The following is a 16,560-nucleotide window of genomic DNA, read 5'->3' on the forward strand; positions in this document are numbered from 1 at the left end:
AAAGTGAAATAAGCAATACAAATTTACAGTAAACATTACTCTCACAGAAGTTCCAAAAGAATAAAGACATTTCAAATGCAATATTATGTCTATATACAGTGTTGTAACGATGTGCAAATTGTTAAAGTACAAAAGGGAAAATAAATAAACATAAATATGGGTTGTATTTACAATGGTGTTTGTTCTTCACTGGTTGCCCTTTTCCTTGTGAGAACAGGTCACAAATCTTGCTGCTGTGATGGCACACTGTGGTATTTCACCCAGTAGATATGGGAGTTTATCAAAATTGGGTTTGTTTTCAAATTCTTTGTGGATCTGTGTAATCTGAGGGAAATATGTGTCTCTAATATGGTCATACATTTGGCAGGAGTTTAGGAAGTGCAGCTCAGTTTCCACTTCATTTTGTGGGCAATGTGCACATAGCCTGTCTTCTCTTGAGAGCCAGGTCTGCCTACGGTGGCCTTTCTCAATAGCAAGGCTATGCTCACTGAGTCTGTACATGCTTTCCTTAAGTTTGGGTCGGTCACAGTGGTCAGGTATTCTACTACTGTGTACTCTCTGTTTAGGGCCAAATAGCATTTTTTGTTAATTATTTCCAATGTGTCAAGTAATTATATATTTGTTTTCTCATGATTTGGTTGGGTCTAATTGGGGTCTCTCTCTCGCACACACACACACACACACACACACACACACACACACACACACACACACACACACACACACACACACACACACACACACACACACACACACACACACACACACACGCACAATCCGCAGGGGAATACAGGCTCCTCTCTGACACGTCATGATTGGTCACTTTTTGCCTCTCTCCCTTCCTGCTTAAATAGTTTTTAACAAAAGAGAGGGATGGAGAGGGGGAGGGGAGGAGTGGATGGGGGAGGGGATGTATGTGCTGCTCTGTTGTCACTAGGGGAGCGAGAAGGAGGGGTAGAGTGGGAGAGCAGAGAAGGATAGAGTCCCAGAAGTGGAAAAACACTGCCTTACTGTGTGGGTCATTCTATTGGCTTCCAGATAGAACCCATCATATCAAGGAAATACAAGCATGAGCAGGTAGGCTTGGATTTTGTTTTAGAGCATTTCCTCCTTTCCTTCTGTTTCTTTCTTCTTCCTGCTTTATTTCTCTCCCATACCAACAGATTCTTTATCCCTCTTGTTTGTCTTATCACGCTGTGCTCTCCACATTCCTCCTCTTTTCTGCTTTTCTCTTCTCTCACTCCCGTAACCGGTTTTGTGTTGTCACTATATTTCTTCCCCTCTAAACCTGCTGTTGAATTAAGATAGCTTTCTCCTCTCATACAAATATTCAAAATGATTCTCAATCTTTATTAACATGTTTTTTTTCTCTCTACCATCTCACTGTGTACATACTGGTTGAATCAACGTTGTTTCCAACCAACATGGAATAAACGTTGAATTGATGTCAGTGCCCAGTGGGATGTGTCTATCATGTAAATGTTGATCATCTCATATATTCCCAGATTCCTCAGTTATCTTTATATTTTTATCCTACTTCCTGTATTTTTGCTTTGTATGGGAATAACACATCTGCATTCTTCAACACTTGACAAAGTACAAAGTTCTGATTGCTGTTTTTGGTGCGTGTGTGTAACTGTGCTAACGTGTGAGGAGGCGTTGGTGGGTGCAGAGAATTGTAAACTCTTTAGTCTTTTTTCTTCTGATGGTGGTGTTGCTGTTTTGCAATCAGAGGGCAGAAGCTTTTCCCTTCCTTTCCGAGCATTTGGCACTGCGGTAACACACACACACACAGCACTATATTTTGTTTGGTTTAAATTGTGCACGTGTCTTTCATGAAGAGTACGTCCATTCCTGTTAGCTCCAATAATATACCTAATGTGTACAAAAATACTCATGTTTTTCCAGTGTTTTTGTTTTAGATCTCTCAATTACATTAATCCTTTCCGTCATAGTAATTATGTATTAGTAGTAAGTAGTATTACTGACATTTTTTTAAATGAATTTGACATGCAAGTGAGCTAGTGAGTTAGTGAGTATTAATATGCTCAAAGATGAGAATAAGTGTTTGCATTTGGGTCACTTCAATGTGAATATACAACCAGTGAGTGAATACAGCTTTTTGATGTGATTACATACATAGTGAATACAGCTTTTTGATGTGATTACATACATAGGTGTGTGTTGTATTCTTCCAGCGCTGTCTAACTCCCTGCTCTCTCTCCTTGGCAGTCATCAGTGTGTAGGAGTAGTGGAGGTTACTGAGGCTAGCCATGGAGTGGTGTATCATAACAAACACTGACAGACCCACTCAGAGAGCCAGCAGCAGCGCAGGACCAGCCAGCAGCAGAATGTGTAACGTGTGTCCCCCTCCCACCAACTCTGAGTGGACTCAGTACTCTCCTCTTTACCAGGGAGCAGGGCTGCAAGATGCTCAGTCCTGTCACCCCCTACAGAAAGAGCTTGGTTGCTCTCCTTCCCTCTCTGTTCTCTCAATGAAAGGCCACTATTAAAACAACAATGATCTTCCTGTCCAATGTATTGGGGTAGAGAATATCCTATTTATCGTCTCCTCCATGTGAGTGAGGTGTGCTGGTACAGTCAGGCTGGGACTGACAATGTCACAGTGAGAAGTCCCACCTCGTTATGTATTTTATGCCCTGTGTCCATTCACAGATGGTCAAATTAGCCCTGCCCCCCTGGACTTTGCCACCGTACCCTTTCCTATCTCCTGGTGTAAAACTAGACCAATTCATGGATTGCCTCTGTGGACATTATGATGTTGTATGTTTTGGATGTTATTCATTTTACATACTTAATAGGACACAAACAGTCTGGTATTTTTGTGTGTGATGCATTCCCATAAATGGGTGTGTATTGTTGGTGAAAGCTGGGTAGATTGTTACGGTCCAATATGCGTGTGTGCTTTGCATGAGGGGTCTCTAAGCCAAGCTAATGAATATGCTCATATTGACTGAGGTTATTGACTAGAAGAAGGTTTAACAGGATTACCACGCTAACATGATTGAAATAATGCATTAGGGACGCACATTTCCTACCTCTGTGTGCTATCAGGACTCCTGCTAAGCTAAGAGAAAGATACTATAGGCATATTTTCCCAAATTGTATTTTGTGGTTCTTTGAAAAGAAAGAGTGAGTTGTGAACACACATGACTTGTGTATGAAATAAGTTTGCCTAGCGTACATCTGTAACATTCCTGTTTTTTAAAGACTCACACACACAGTTGTCATAATTAGGAGTGTGTGATATAAATGTGATAGTGAATAGCTTGTGTGGCCCGTAGGTAAACAGTCCAGGGTGAAGTGGTTCTGTGAATGAGAATCAGGTCGTTAGTGACGGGGTGTCAATGAGCGTTAATTAAACTGGTGTGTAGGGATTCACACACAGGAACGCATGCTCGCACACACACTTTCTCGCTCTCTGTCACACACACAAACGTGCACATCAGGCCAACATAGTGTTCATGACAGCTCGTTAAGCAAATTTGAGTCCAGCTCATTTAAGGTCCTCATTAGGTGGTAAAGGCTTATATTGCAGAGCGAGAGAGCGAGAGAGCGAGAGAGCGAGAGAGCGAGAGAGCGAGAGAGCGAGAGAGCGAGAGAGCGAGAGAGCGAGAGAGAGCGAGAGAGAGAGAGAGAGCGAGAGAGAGAGAGAGAGAGAGAGAGAGAGCGAGAGAGAGAGAGAGCGAGAGAGAGAGAGAGAGGCAGATGGTCAGGAGGAGGGACTGGTCAGCTGCAGGCTGATATATGAGTGGACACAATGAGCAGAGGCCAGGCAGATCCGGCCACATGTGTGGGTGAGCTGAAAGAGACATAGTGTGGGGGAGGGGTGGCCTAAACTACACAGGCATGGATGGACACACTGAGGGAGAGGGGGGCACAGAAGAAGTGTAGCGGGAAAGAGGTAGAAAGATAGAATGGAAGATAGAACAAGAGCCCTGTTTAACCAAAACCAATGTTCAAAGTAAAACAGCTTTCACACTAAAAAGTTTGCTGCTGCAGTATGACAGGGTAACTTTTAGCTTTTCAGGCAGTAGCTGTGCGAGCCAACTTCAAATGATCTATTGCATGCATGTTTTATTTTAAGAGGACCTGATGGTATGTAGATTGACATCACTGTGGCCCTATGAAGGACATGCCCTGCTAAAAAACCCAGGATAGAGGGGGAAATGGGAGAGGGGAGGAAAAGAAGTGACACAACAGTAGCTTCTTCTCTGACAGGCTTGATTGGCCAGTAAAGTATCTAGTGCTTGTGGGCCATGCTTATACAGTACATAGCATATAGTTTCAGTGTCTGTGGTGGTTTTAGTATGAATCTAAGATAGTTTGTGTGTATTGTATGGATCTTTGTGGCCATAATGGTCCACTGGTTAAATCAATGTTGTTTCTAAGTCATTTCATTGAAATGACGTCGAACCAATCTGGAATAGACATTCAATTGACATCTGTGCCCAGTGGGGAGTGGTTGTTGGAGGGTGGGCGGTCCACAGAGTCCTTACGGGCGTCCTTGTATATTAATGTCCCACTGGTCCTCTGATGCGTTCCGTATTGATCCAACCAATGGCTTGAATTAGTACTAACGAATACAAATCACCCAATAATGAGTGACCAGCTGATAGAGCGTGATTAATCAGGGCCCTAAACAAACACTTTATTTTTTTTGCTGTCCTCTCATCTCTCTCGGTCTCTCTCTTGCATATGGTGAGGATATGTGCTGTGTAAATATATCTCAGGTTGAATTCCAGACATTCCAACAACCCGAGTTATCTGCAGGATGACCGGGATTCTCTCTCACTCTGGCCGCTCGGCCGGCCTGCACGGACCACTCAAACTTTACATCCTGATCTTTACGACTGGCACAGACCTATCTGTGTATCTCAGTCAAACACAACACATTAACACAGGTCAACTATCTCAGCTACAGTGTACAGTACCAGTAAAATGTTTGGACATACCTATTCATTCGAGGGTTTTTCTTTCTTTAAATTATTTTCTACATTGTAGAATAATAGTGAAGACATCAAAATGAAATAACACCTATGGAATCATGTAGTAACCAAAAAAAAGTGTTAAACAAATCAAAATGTATTTTATATTTTAGATTCTTCAAAGTAGTCACCCTTGGCCTTGACAGCTTTGCACACTCTTGCCATTCTCTCAACCAGCTTCGTGAGGAATGATTTTCCCACAGCCTTGAAGGAGTTCCCCAATATGCTGGGTCAATTGGGTTAAGGTTGGGTGATTGTGTAGGCCAAGTCATCTGATGCAATACTCCATCACTCTCCTTCTTGGTCAAATAGCCCTTACACAGCCTGGAGGTGTGTTTTGGGTCATTGTCCTGTTGAAAAACAAATTATAGTCCCACTAAGCGCAAACCAGATGGGATGGCGTCTCCCTGCACAATGCTGTGGTTGCCATGCTGGTAAAGTGTGCCTTGCATTCTAAATAAACCACAGACAGTGTCACCAGCAAAGCACCCCCACACCATCACACCTCCTGCTCTATTTGTGGGAACCACACATGCGGAGATCATCCGTTCACCTACTCTGCATCTCACAAAGACACGGCGGTTGGAACCAAAAATCTCAAATTTGGACTCATCATACCAAAAGGACAGATTTCTACTGGTCTAATGTCCATTGCTCGTGTTTCTTGGCCCAAGCAAGTCTCTTTTTCTTATTGGTGTCCTTTAGTAGTGGTTTCTTTGCAGCAATTCAACCATGAACTTGACCACTAGGGCTCCCGAGTGGCACAGCAGTCTAAGGCACTGCATCTCAGTGCAAGAGGCGTCACTACATTCTCTGGTTTGAATCCAGGCTGTATCACACCCGGCCATGATTGGGAGTCCCATAGGGCGGCGCACAATTGGCCCAGCGTCGCCCGAGTTTGGCAGGGGTAGGCCGTCATTGTAAATAAGAATTTGTTCTTAACTGACTTGCCTAGTTAAATAAAGTTTCAAATAATAATAATAAAGTCCTGATTCACGCAGTCAACTCTGAACAGTTGATGTTGAGATGTGTCTGTTACTTGAACTCTGAAGCATTTATTTGGGCTGCCATTTCTGAGGCTGGTAACTCTAATGAACTTATCCTCTGCATTAGAGGTAACTCTGGGTCTTCCTTTCCTGTGGCGATACTCATGAGAGCCAGTTTCATCATAGCGCTTGATGGTTTTTGCAACTGCACTTGAAGAAACTTTCAAAGTTCTTGGCATTTTCCACATTGACTGACCTTCATGTCTTAAAGTAATGATGGACTGTCATTTCTCTTCGCTTATTTGAGCTGTTCATGTGCCCCTCCCCCCGCCTCCCTGCATCCCTGCCTTTCTCTCTCCACTATTCGTCTGATTAACCCTTAATTGCTAATACTGACCATGGAGTGGACCGCTACCAAGAGGGGGAAAGAATTCACACCAGCAGCTCTTCTGCTCGCATCAATCATGTGCATGTACATAACTCTGGCCCATAGGTTGAATGATCAGATTCTTTCATTTAGATTAGAAGCATTATCTTATTCTGAATAAGAGTGTGTGTTGATTGTTGAAAGGGTTGAACATCTGAAAATGAGGAACATCATCAGTGGGTTTGGTCTCTCCAGTCTTAGTGATTTGTGGTGTTGTGAGTTCTAGAGAACACAAACCTGAACAGCACATATTATGTCTCTGCTGGCTGTGGAATGGTAATTTGCACACTGGTCATCGTTGGTGATTGACGGTAGGTATAGGGAGAGAGAGACAGGGAGAGAGAGAGACCGAGAGAGAGAGCAGAAGCTAAATCATCGCTCTACCTGGCTATGTAATTAGGACCAGTCCAGCGAGACTAAGCTGCTCTCTCACAGGCTGGCTGCAGTGGAGTGGAGTGTAGGGGGGAGGGGGGGTCAGATCTTCGGGCAGAGTGGATGGTGTTGAAAGCTGGACTGGGGGGGGGGGGGGGGGCACATACTAGCCATCCTCTGATTGGATTGATCAAGCTCTTGTTTACAAGCCCTCTGTTCCCTGTTCGTTGCTCAGGCGCACACACACGCACAATATGCCTGTTTTACTGGCCCCCTGGTCCCATGAGGTGTGTTGGATCCATGTGAGGGCCTTAGTCCTTGAGGCAGGAAAACAAAAGCTGGGGTGTAGAGTTAGCCTTGACCCCCGGGGAGCAGGAGGAGGCTGGTGTGTGTGTGTGAGTGAGTGACAGGGAGAGTGTGTGCGTGTGTGAACAGGGGGGCTGTAACTCTATCTCACTTCCTCCAGGTCTCAGATTTCAGGAGCCACCATCCTTTTGGGACTACTCATTACACACACACACACACACACACACACACACACACACACACACACACACACACACACACACACACACACACACACACACACACACACACACACACACACACACACACACACACCTTGTAAACTGTCAGTACTGCTGGTGGATATATGGAGCTGGTGGTCTGAGTTAGTGAGATGTTTGAGTTCTTATAGGATCTGCTGTCAGACAATAGGGTCCCTGTGGCTTTGTTAGGGGACGTGGGGAGACAATAGGAGCTGAGGGACAGGCTGGACACAGAGAGAGAAGGTTCCTCTGCTCAAAACAGCTGTTTCTGTTTGGGGTCCCCACGACAGTGTCCGCACGTACGCCACACGGATACATACACACAAACACACTCAGTCAACTCTCATTTGCACAACATGTTAGATCCATCCACACACTCAAAACATTGGGTTAGGTCTAAACGTCGGAACTGCATTGTTGGTTAAGGGCTTGCAAGTAAGCACAGTAAAGTCTACACTTGTTGTATTCGGCACATGTGACAAATAAAGTTTGATTTGATTATAGAACCAGAGTTTAGTAAACGGTTAGAATCATGCAATGCAAACAAGTAGCACTATTTGGAACCAGTGTCTTGAAACAATGTTGCGCTACAGTATAAGTCACTGTTTCACACTTCTGACATCATTCAATCCATCATGAGATACTATAGCGCAAATCATAATTTCAGATATGCGTGCATAATTTCAAACAAACCTCCCATTGACATTTCAAACATGCGTAAAGCATCCTATTTACGCACATTTAAATATCAATAGGATGTTTGTGCAATTGTTCGAACAAATTGAGAACACATTTTGTCTCTGCCATGTTTTGTATGATCACCCAGAGTGAAGTTTCAACGCCCTTCAAAATCATAAACAACAAGAATATGCTTCCAACAACAGGACAGCAATAGATGATAAACAAAAAACACATATACCTAATGATTAAAAAGCCATTAGAAAGTGGGCCCTCCTCCATACCCTACTCCCCATACATCCTCTGCTACAGATAGCTGTGTTATATAAGCACTGTTTTCCCTAATCCTTCCTGCAATCTCCTCACCCACTCATCAATCTCCTCCTTTATGAATCACTACTACTGTAAGCATAGACATGTTTGTGCACACAAACACACAAGTACTGTATGCGTGCGCAAAAAAAATCATCTTTTGAGCGCGGCTTTATCGACTGTGCCAGAAGTGGTGTGTTTGTTGTTGAGCTGGGGAAGGGGACAGTCCCATGACTGGCTGGAATTCCCTGGAGCACAGACACATTTCCAGAGGGGATTGGGACTGAGTGCGGGATTTAGTCACAAATTGACCAGGACCAACGGAAGGGCCGCTAAACGATCCACATGTTGATCCCTAAATTATACAATCACAGTCCCATAATTCCATTCATCCAATCCTGGGATCCCAGCCGTCTAACCCCTCCCCAGCCAAGTCCCAATCCCCCCTGTAAACGTGTCTGTAATCCAGGGAATTCCAGGCAGTCATTGGACTGTCCCTGTCCACAGCTCAACAACAAACACACTACTTCTGGCACAATCGATAAAGCCGTGTTCAAACATTGTACTCCCACAAATGTATGGGCACACAAAAACACTGTTAAGTGTATGGAGAGAGCAGACAGTCAGATGTAGGCACCAGACGCTACAGAGTTGTAGTGTAAACAAATTCAACACTGAGCTCATAAACGCTCACCTCCACGCAACTAACTAGTATAGGGGAGACTGGTAAAGCATGTGAACAACCATAGGTTTGTTCCCCTCTTTCCCTCTTTCCCTCCCTCCCTCCCCCTCTCAGTTCTGTTGTAGTCCCTCTGGCCCAGGCTCAAAGGGTCAGGACAGTTTAATAATACTCTGCAATGCCTGGAATGTCAGCCTAATGCCTGCTCAAAGACATGCAGCCTGCAAAGCCAATCAAAATGGTTGATCACTGCACCAACGGAAACCACTGCACTAATGTGCGTGTGTGAGTGTGTATGCGGTTGTTTGTATGTGTGTGTGTGTTCGTGTTAGAATGAGTAGAGTGGGGGTCTCACACACAGAGCCCCGTACAGAGGGAGAACAATGATCCCAGTGAGAGAGCAGGACAGAGGGGAGCGGGGCGGCTGATAGGGGCTTATCGCCCTGGAGACCAGGCCAGGGGCTGTGTTGTTCATGACGATTAGGCATGGAGGAGCTCAGAACACAAGGTACCCTCCGCGGGTAGAACTGTAGGAGCAGTGGGGGGCACTGGGGAGAAGAGGGATTGCTAAGCAAAGACATGATAATGGGCTCTGCTGGTCAGCGGGACTGTAATGTTTTTTAGAAAATCTTATATCCTTGGGTTTTCAAGTGAGAAAGAAGTCAATCTCCATGAAACCTTGAGTAAAGTGGAACTTTGTTGTATTTTATCTTGTATAAACTCAATCTATTTGCATTTAGTTAGTGTATTACCAGTGTGGTATGGTTATCTGAACCTGAATAATTTGCAGTTATCTCTGCTCTAAAACTGGACTGATGGGTTTTGTATTTAATATGGATCCCCATTAGTTCCTGCCAAGGCAGCAACTACTCTTCCTGGGGTCCAGCAACATTAAGGCAGTTATATACAATTAAAAAAATTATATGACATTACATTTCATAACACTTTCACAACACATTAAGTGTATTCCCTCAGGCCACTACTCTACTACCACATATCTACAATACAAAATCCATGTGTACGTGTGTAGAGTGTGTGTCTTATCATGTGTAGGTGTGTCTGTACCTGTGTGTGTGTCTCTTCACGGTCCACGCTGTTCCATAAGGTGTATTTATTATCTGATTCTACTGCTTGCATCAGTTACATGATGTGGAATAGAGTTCCATGTACTCATGGCTCTATGTAGTACTGTGCGCCTCCCATAGTCTGTTGTTGACTTGGGGATTCTGAAGAGACCTTTGGTGGCATGTCTTGTGGGGTATGCATGGGTGTCCACGTTGTGTTCTAGTAGTTTAAACAGACATTTTGGTGCATTCAGCATGTAAACACTTCATACAAAAACAAGTAGTGATGAAGTCAATCTCTCCACTTTGAGCCATGAGAGATTTACATGCATATTATTAATGTTAAATCTCCATGTACATTTAAGGGTAAGCCGTGATGCCCTGTTCTGAGCCAATTGTAATTTTCCGAGGTCTCTCTTTGTGGCACCTGACAAAATGTAATACGTGGTGAATAACCATGCTCTCCCTGTCCTCTCTCTGTGGGTCTGTAGGTCTGTTGAAGATGCACTGGTCTCCGGAGCACGCGGCCCCCCTGTCCCAGTGGCCTGAGCAGCACCTGGATGTGTCTTCCACCACCTCCCCTCCCTCTGCCCACAAACACGACTCACGTGGTTACACCACTGCAGCCGGATACCCCTGGGCCAGCGACGACATCTCTGCCCTCACCGCCTCTTCCTTGTTAAAACGCTATGCCGAAAAGTACTCAGGCCTGGAGCTGCCCTACGAAAGGCCTGCCCCAGGGGCTTACTCAGAGCTTGGGACCTTCCTGAAGAGTGAAACTGAGCCCTGGGCCCTGGGGCAGGGCATGGAGTGTTACCCTGTGCTGGAGGCCCTGGCAGCAGGGGCCAAAGTGGGATCAGCATCAGTGGGCCTCCCTGGCACGGGCAGTGTGACGGTGGTGAACAGTAACTTGACCTCTGACCCTGGGTATAGTGGTGGTGGCTCCTGTAATGGCCCCCCCTCTCAGGACTACCCCCTCTCCTACAACAGCACCTACCTCTCCTCAGGATACTGCCTCCAGCCCGGCTCAGCACTTCCCCCAGCCTCTCTGCAAACCACCCCCACCCTGGTGTCCAGCTACAACCCTACCAACCCTGTATACAACTACCCGCCAGGCTGCTACCCCCACCTCCAGACCAGCCTGGCAGCCAGCTACAGCCACAGCCACCCCAGTGCCTCCTACCTCCCCTCTGGGCTGAGCACCCCTACCCCCCTGACCCCCCGGTCCACCATGGAGGGGGGCAGCTATGGCTACCCCAGTCACAGCCTAGGGGCCGGCTCTGAGACAGGAGGGCCGCTGAAACGCAAGGCCTTTGAGATGGCGGAAGAGGGGGAGGAGGGAGGAGGAGATGGCTCGCGGTACAGGAAGTACGGCAACAGCAAGAGCCACGTCAATGGTCACGGCAACGACTACGACATAGCGGGCTCAGAAGTCCAGGCCTACAAGCCCGGCAAGCCTCTGGTGTCGCCTCCTTATGGTGGGCAGGGGGAGTATAGCCCCTCCTCAGGCCTAGGGGGGGAGAGTGGGGGAGGAGGGGAACATGGCTTCCCCCATCAGAGGCTGGCCATGAAGATGCCTGTGTCACATGCACGATCTGAGGACCCAACTGGAGGACGCTAGTTCAGGCACTTGAAAGGAAAAAACTCTCTGGGGGTCCCTCGGTTTTATTGGCATTTGAAAACCAAGTAGAGTACTTACTCTGACAAAAACTGGGGGAAATAATAATTGGATTTTGCAATGAGAGGTCATGTGATCTAACCAGAAAGGAGAGAAAATGGCAAATGACTTGAATCCGCCTCCTATCTTATATCATTTTCATTCTTAGATTTTCTCCAAAGAGTCAAGGGGCACTTTGTCCTGTATGGGTATGGTGGGGTGGTGTGAGGACAGAGGGAGGGATCTAGATGGATAGGGCTAAATCAGGCAGTCAATGGATTACCGACCGCTTCTCTCAGGATCCTATTTACTTCCCAATCTGCTACGACAGTGACATTGCAATGTTGTTGTTTTGAAGAGTTGCTCTCTTAATTGGAGTGGCCACTTGATATGGAAAGGACGTTTGACTCTATTACCTCCTACAGCACCATAAGAATCATAACCTTTCAGACCAAAAAGTAGAGAAGAACATAATTGATGTGATGTACTTTAATAACATGACACCACGAGCACAATGACAGCTCTTCTGAGGCTTGGTGCCTCTATACAACTCGCTTTGAAACGAATGTCCCCCTCTCCCCCCTTCCCTTTTCCCTGTTTTCTTTTGACAGTGTTTCTATGTTATTTCTCCATATTTCTCTCCATTTTCACCATGTTTTCCCTTCCCTGCTTTTTCTCAGTTTGTTTCACTCACTCACTCTTTTTCTTTTTCTGTTAAAGCTGCAATATGTAACTTTTTGGGCAACCTGACCAAATTCACATAGAAATGTGAGTTATAGATATGTTATTCTCATCGAAAGCAAGCTTAAGAAGCAGTAGATCTATTCTATGTGTGCTATTTCTATACTTCCAGTTCTTTAGTTTTTGCTTCTTTTACTTTCGGTTTTGTACAACAGCTTTAAACAGCTGAAAATACAATATTTTTGGTTATTGAAAATATATTTCACAACAGTTTAGATGGTACAATGATTCTCTATACTAGGCATTGCTTATTTTGTCAAAAACTGAAATTAGGTTAACTATTGTTCATTATGCAGTGTTACATGCAGCTCTATCAATACATTCAAATACTTAAACCTGCAGAAAGAGATACTTGTAGAAACAGACTCGAGAGAGAGAATTTTAACTACAGCATTTAAACTCATCAAAAAAAGAAAAGTCCTCTCACTATCAACTGCGTTAATTTTCAGCAAACTTAACATGTGTAAATATTTGTATGAACATAACATTCAACAACTGAGACATACACTGAACCAGTTCCATAGACATGTGACTAACAGAAATGGAATAATGTGTCCCTGAGCGAAGGGGGGGGGTGTCAAAATCAAAAGTAACAGTCAGTATCTGGTGTGGCCACCAGCTGCATTAAATACTGCAGTGCATCTCCTCCTCATCGACTGCACCAGATTTGCCAGATCCAGGCTCTTCGCTGGCCATGGCAGAACACTGACATTACTGTCTTGCAGGAAATCACGCACAGAACGAGCAGTATGGCTGGTGGCATTGTCATGCTGGAGGGTCATGTCAAGATGAGCCTGCAGGAAGGGTACCACATGAGGGAGGATGTCTTCTCTGTAACGCACAGTGTTGAGATTGCCTGCAATGACAACAAGGTCAGTCCGATGATGCTTGACACACCGCCCCAGACCATGACGGACCCTCCACCTCCAAATCGATCCCGCTCCAGAGTACAGGCCTCGGTGTAACGCTCATTCCTTCGACGATAAACGCGAATCCGACCATCACCCCTGGTGAGACAAAACCGCGACTCGTCAGTGAAGAGCACTTTTTCCCAGTCCTGTCTGGTCCAGCGACAGTGGGTTTGGTTTGTGCCCATAGCCGACGTTGTTGTCGATGAAGTCTGGTGAGGACATGCCTTACAACAGGCCTACAAGCCCTCAGTCCTGCCTCTCTCAGCCTATTGGGGACAGCCTGAGCACTGATGGAGGGATTGTGCATTCCTGGTGTAACTCTGGCAGTTGTTGTTGCCATCCTGTACCTGTCCCGCAGGTGTTATGTTCGTACCGATCGTGTGCAGGTGTTGTTACACGTGGTCTGCCACTGCGAGGACGATCAGCTGTTCTTCCTGTCTTAGGCGTTTCACAGTACGGACATTGCAATTTATTGCTCTGGCCACATCTGCAGTCCTCATACCTCCTTGCAGCATGCCTAAGTCACGTTCACGCAGATGAGCAGGGACCCTGGGAATATTTATTTTGGTGTTTTTCAGAGTCAGTAGAAAGGCCTCTTTAGTGTCCTACGTTTTGATAACTGTGACCTTAATTTCCTACTATCTGTAAGCTGTTAGTGTCTTAACGACCGTTCCACAGGTGCATGTTCATTAAATGTTTATGGTTCATTGAACAAGCATGGGAACCAGTGTTTAAACCCTTTACAATGAAGATCTGCGAAGTTATTTGGATTTTTACAAATTATCTTTGAAAGACAGGGTCCTGAAAAAGAGGCGTTTCTTTTTTTGCAGAGTTTACTAAAGAGTACACTGTCAAACCAATGCAAATGTGCCGTTTTCATAGAGATACTCTTAGAATCCTAAAATCGGAGTCTGATTGTGTTTTTGATGTATACGTTCTTTTTTATTTTTGCCTTTTTAAAGAAATATATGTAGTCTTGTTATTGAATACTCAGGAAGATTGTTGTATTGTAAAAGAATGTATGTATGTATGTATGTATGTATGTATGTATGTATGTATGTATTACCTTCTGGTGTTTGTAGGGAACTTTATGGAGAATATAATGGAGTCATGGCTGGTGTAATACAGACATACTGTACACTTCAGGGAACAAAGAGCTTTTAGGGCCACCAATATTAGCGTTTGTGCGCACACACATGCACAAACACGTCCCCACACACACTTACACATAAGCATGCACACACAGGCACGGCCACGTAGATTCAAATATTTGAACACCCACACCCAACTTGTGAATTGAAACTTGAGATTCCTACCAATGCCTGAAACGTAGAATGTAATTCAATATATTTTATTCAAAGGATAATAGATACCATAATGTACATCAATATTTTTTTTTTAGATATATAAAACATATTTTCTTCATGTGTCAATTTATTTCCCATCTAGATTTTGGTGGAGTGATGATCTTCATTAAGTGTTATGTAGTTAGCAAAGTGGAAGAAACACTTTTTCTGGACAAACGTTGACAACCTGTGACAAAATGCAAATGACAACTTTCAGCCTGTAGTGCTCAAACATAAAAGCTTTGCTTGACGTCAGAAGTGAATGTCTACATCCATCAAATACCTTCCTATCAACGTACCCTAGAAATTACATTAGGTATGTTTCTGAAATGTCTTAACTGTATGTGACTATACACCTCAGTAACAGTTCCTTTCTCCAGTCCCCCCTCTACTTTGTGTTTTCTATAGTAGCCGTGTACAGCTGCTGGGCCTCTATAGACCTCACTGTACCTATTATAATACTGATCTATTACCTCAGGACAGTGGTGAAAACAACATCAGAGCCTCAAGAACCACCAAAAATATCACAGCTGTAGAAATAATACATTCTTCCTAAACCCCCTTTATTCTAAATATGCCAAGTTTTCATAATAGAACATTTTTTTTATAGCTATAGGTTAACCAGGGCATTGGATAAGCAACATAATTATTGAATATATTTGCAAAATATGTTTATTCTGTAGCTAAGGGCTATTACTGTAGCTGCTTTGTTCCAAGCAGACAGACATACTGTCCAAGGCTACCACATCATCCTGGGTATAAAGTGTGACATATATGATATCCCTCTTATACATTTGCAAACTGTTGGGGCTCAGAATCTTTATTTTTAACATTCAGTTCAATATAATTTTAAAAAATCCCTCCAGATCCAGAGAACATGAACAGTATTTTGCAGAGGTTGTGCTAGTAAGTGTCCTAGGTTTCAGACCTTCATACATATTTCAGTTGTTTCAGCAGCTCTTGAATCATCTGCACCAGCAAAACATTCCCAATAACAAAATATGTACACAGTGGATTGCATCAGTGCCAAATAATAATTTAATATACACTTTTTGTTAGCATTAAACATTTACCTTTTTGTTAGCATTATAGAATTGTATCAGTTCTGAGTGCTGACTGTGAAGGGCTGAGAAAATAGTTTCACAATCCAGAAAATTTATGAATTGGAAAAGCGCTTAGCAACACGTAAATTAACACTCATAATGCAATGTGCATTAAGCTTTAAGTCACAATTACTAATAATGAGGTTAGCCTGGCCTCCTTTCTTTGTTGTTGTCCCAAGTTGATGATGTTCTTCAGCGTCACCAATATGAAGGTGTATGTGGAGATAAGTTTGTCCAACAAAAGTGGGATTTCAACACTATCTTTTTAATACAGTAGTATTATTATATCTTGTACATTCTCTAACCATTTCTACCTCATTTTGAAGACGGTCATGGAAATATTTATTTCCTGTTGTTTCACGTCTGTTATGGAATAATGATGATGATTCTTGAACTGTTTTAGTCTACCTCACAAAAGGCTATTTTAAAATAAAAATGTTTAATGGAAATGAAGAGATAATGCCCAACTCTGTCTCCAGTTTGTTTTCTTATCACCAAAATCTTGTAATTTGCAGGTCATGATGAGTGTGCCTACAACATGATGGGTACCTGGATAGCTGTTTTTTCTGACCTGTCCATGGGAAGAAAACACCTGGATCATTTGTGGGTTCTTTAGATGGTGGACGGATGACTCTTTATGTAGACAACACTGGATGGAGACTACTCTATTGATTACTCTATTGCAGATTTACTTGGATCGCGTTCCCCCAATGGTTGTGTGGCCACG

The 16,560-nt window shown here is 44.0% G+C and overlaps 1 protein-coding gene across 1 annotated transcript; it reads left to right on the plus strand.

The window, feature by feature from the left end:
- The first annotated feature begins 948 nt into the window (after positions 1–948).
- Positions 949–14,807, plus strand: LOC129815448 (fidgetin-like protein 2). Its single transcript, XM_055869292.1, has 2 exons — positions 949–1,077; positions 10,567–14,807. The coding sequence occupies exon 2, from the start codon at positions 10,578–10,580 to the stop codon at positions 11,694–11,696; it is 1,119 nt and encodes a 372-aa protein (XP_055725267.1). The 5' UTR covers positions 949–1,077; positions 10,567–10,577; the 3' UTR covers positions 11,697–14,807.
- Positions 14,808–16,560: the final 1,753 nt, after the last annotated feature.

Source organism: Salvelinus fontinalis, chromosome 18, assembly GCF_029448725.1.
Source record: "Salvelinus fontinalis isolate EN_2023a chromosome 18, ASM2944872v1, whole genome shotgun sequence".
In the NCBI taxonomy this organism is placed as follows: domain Eukaryota; kingdom Metazoa; phylum Chordata; class Actinopteri; order Salmoniformes; family Salmonidae; genus Salvelinus; species Salvelinus fontinalis.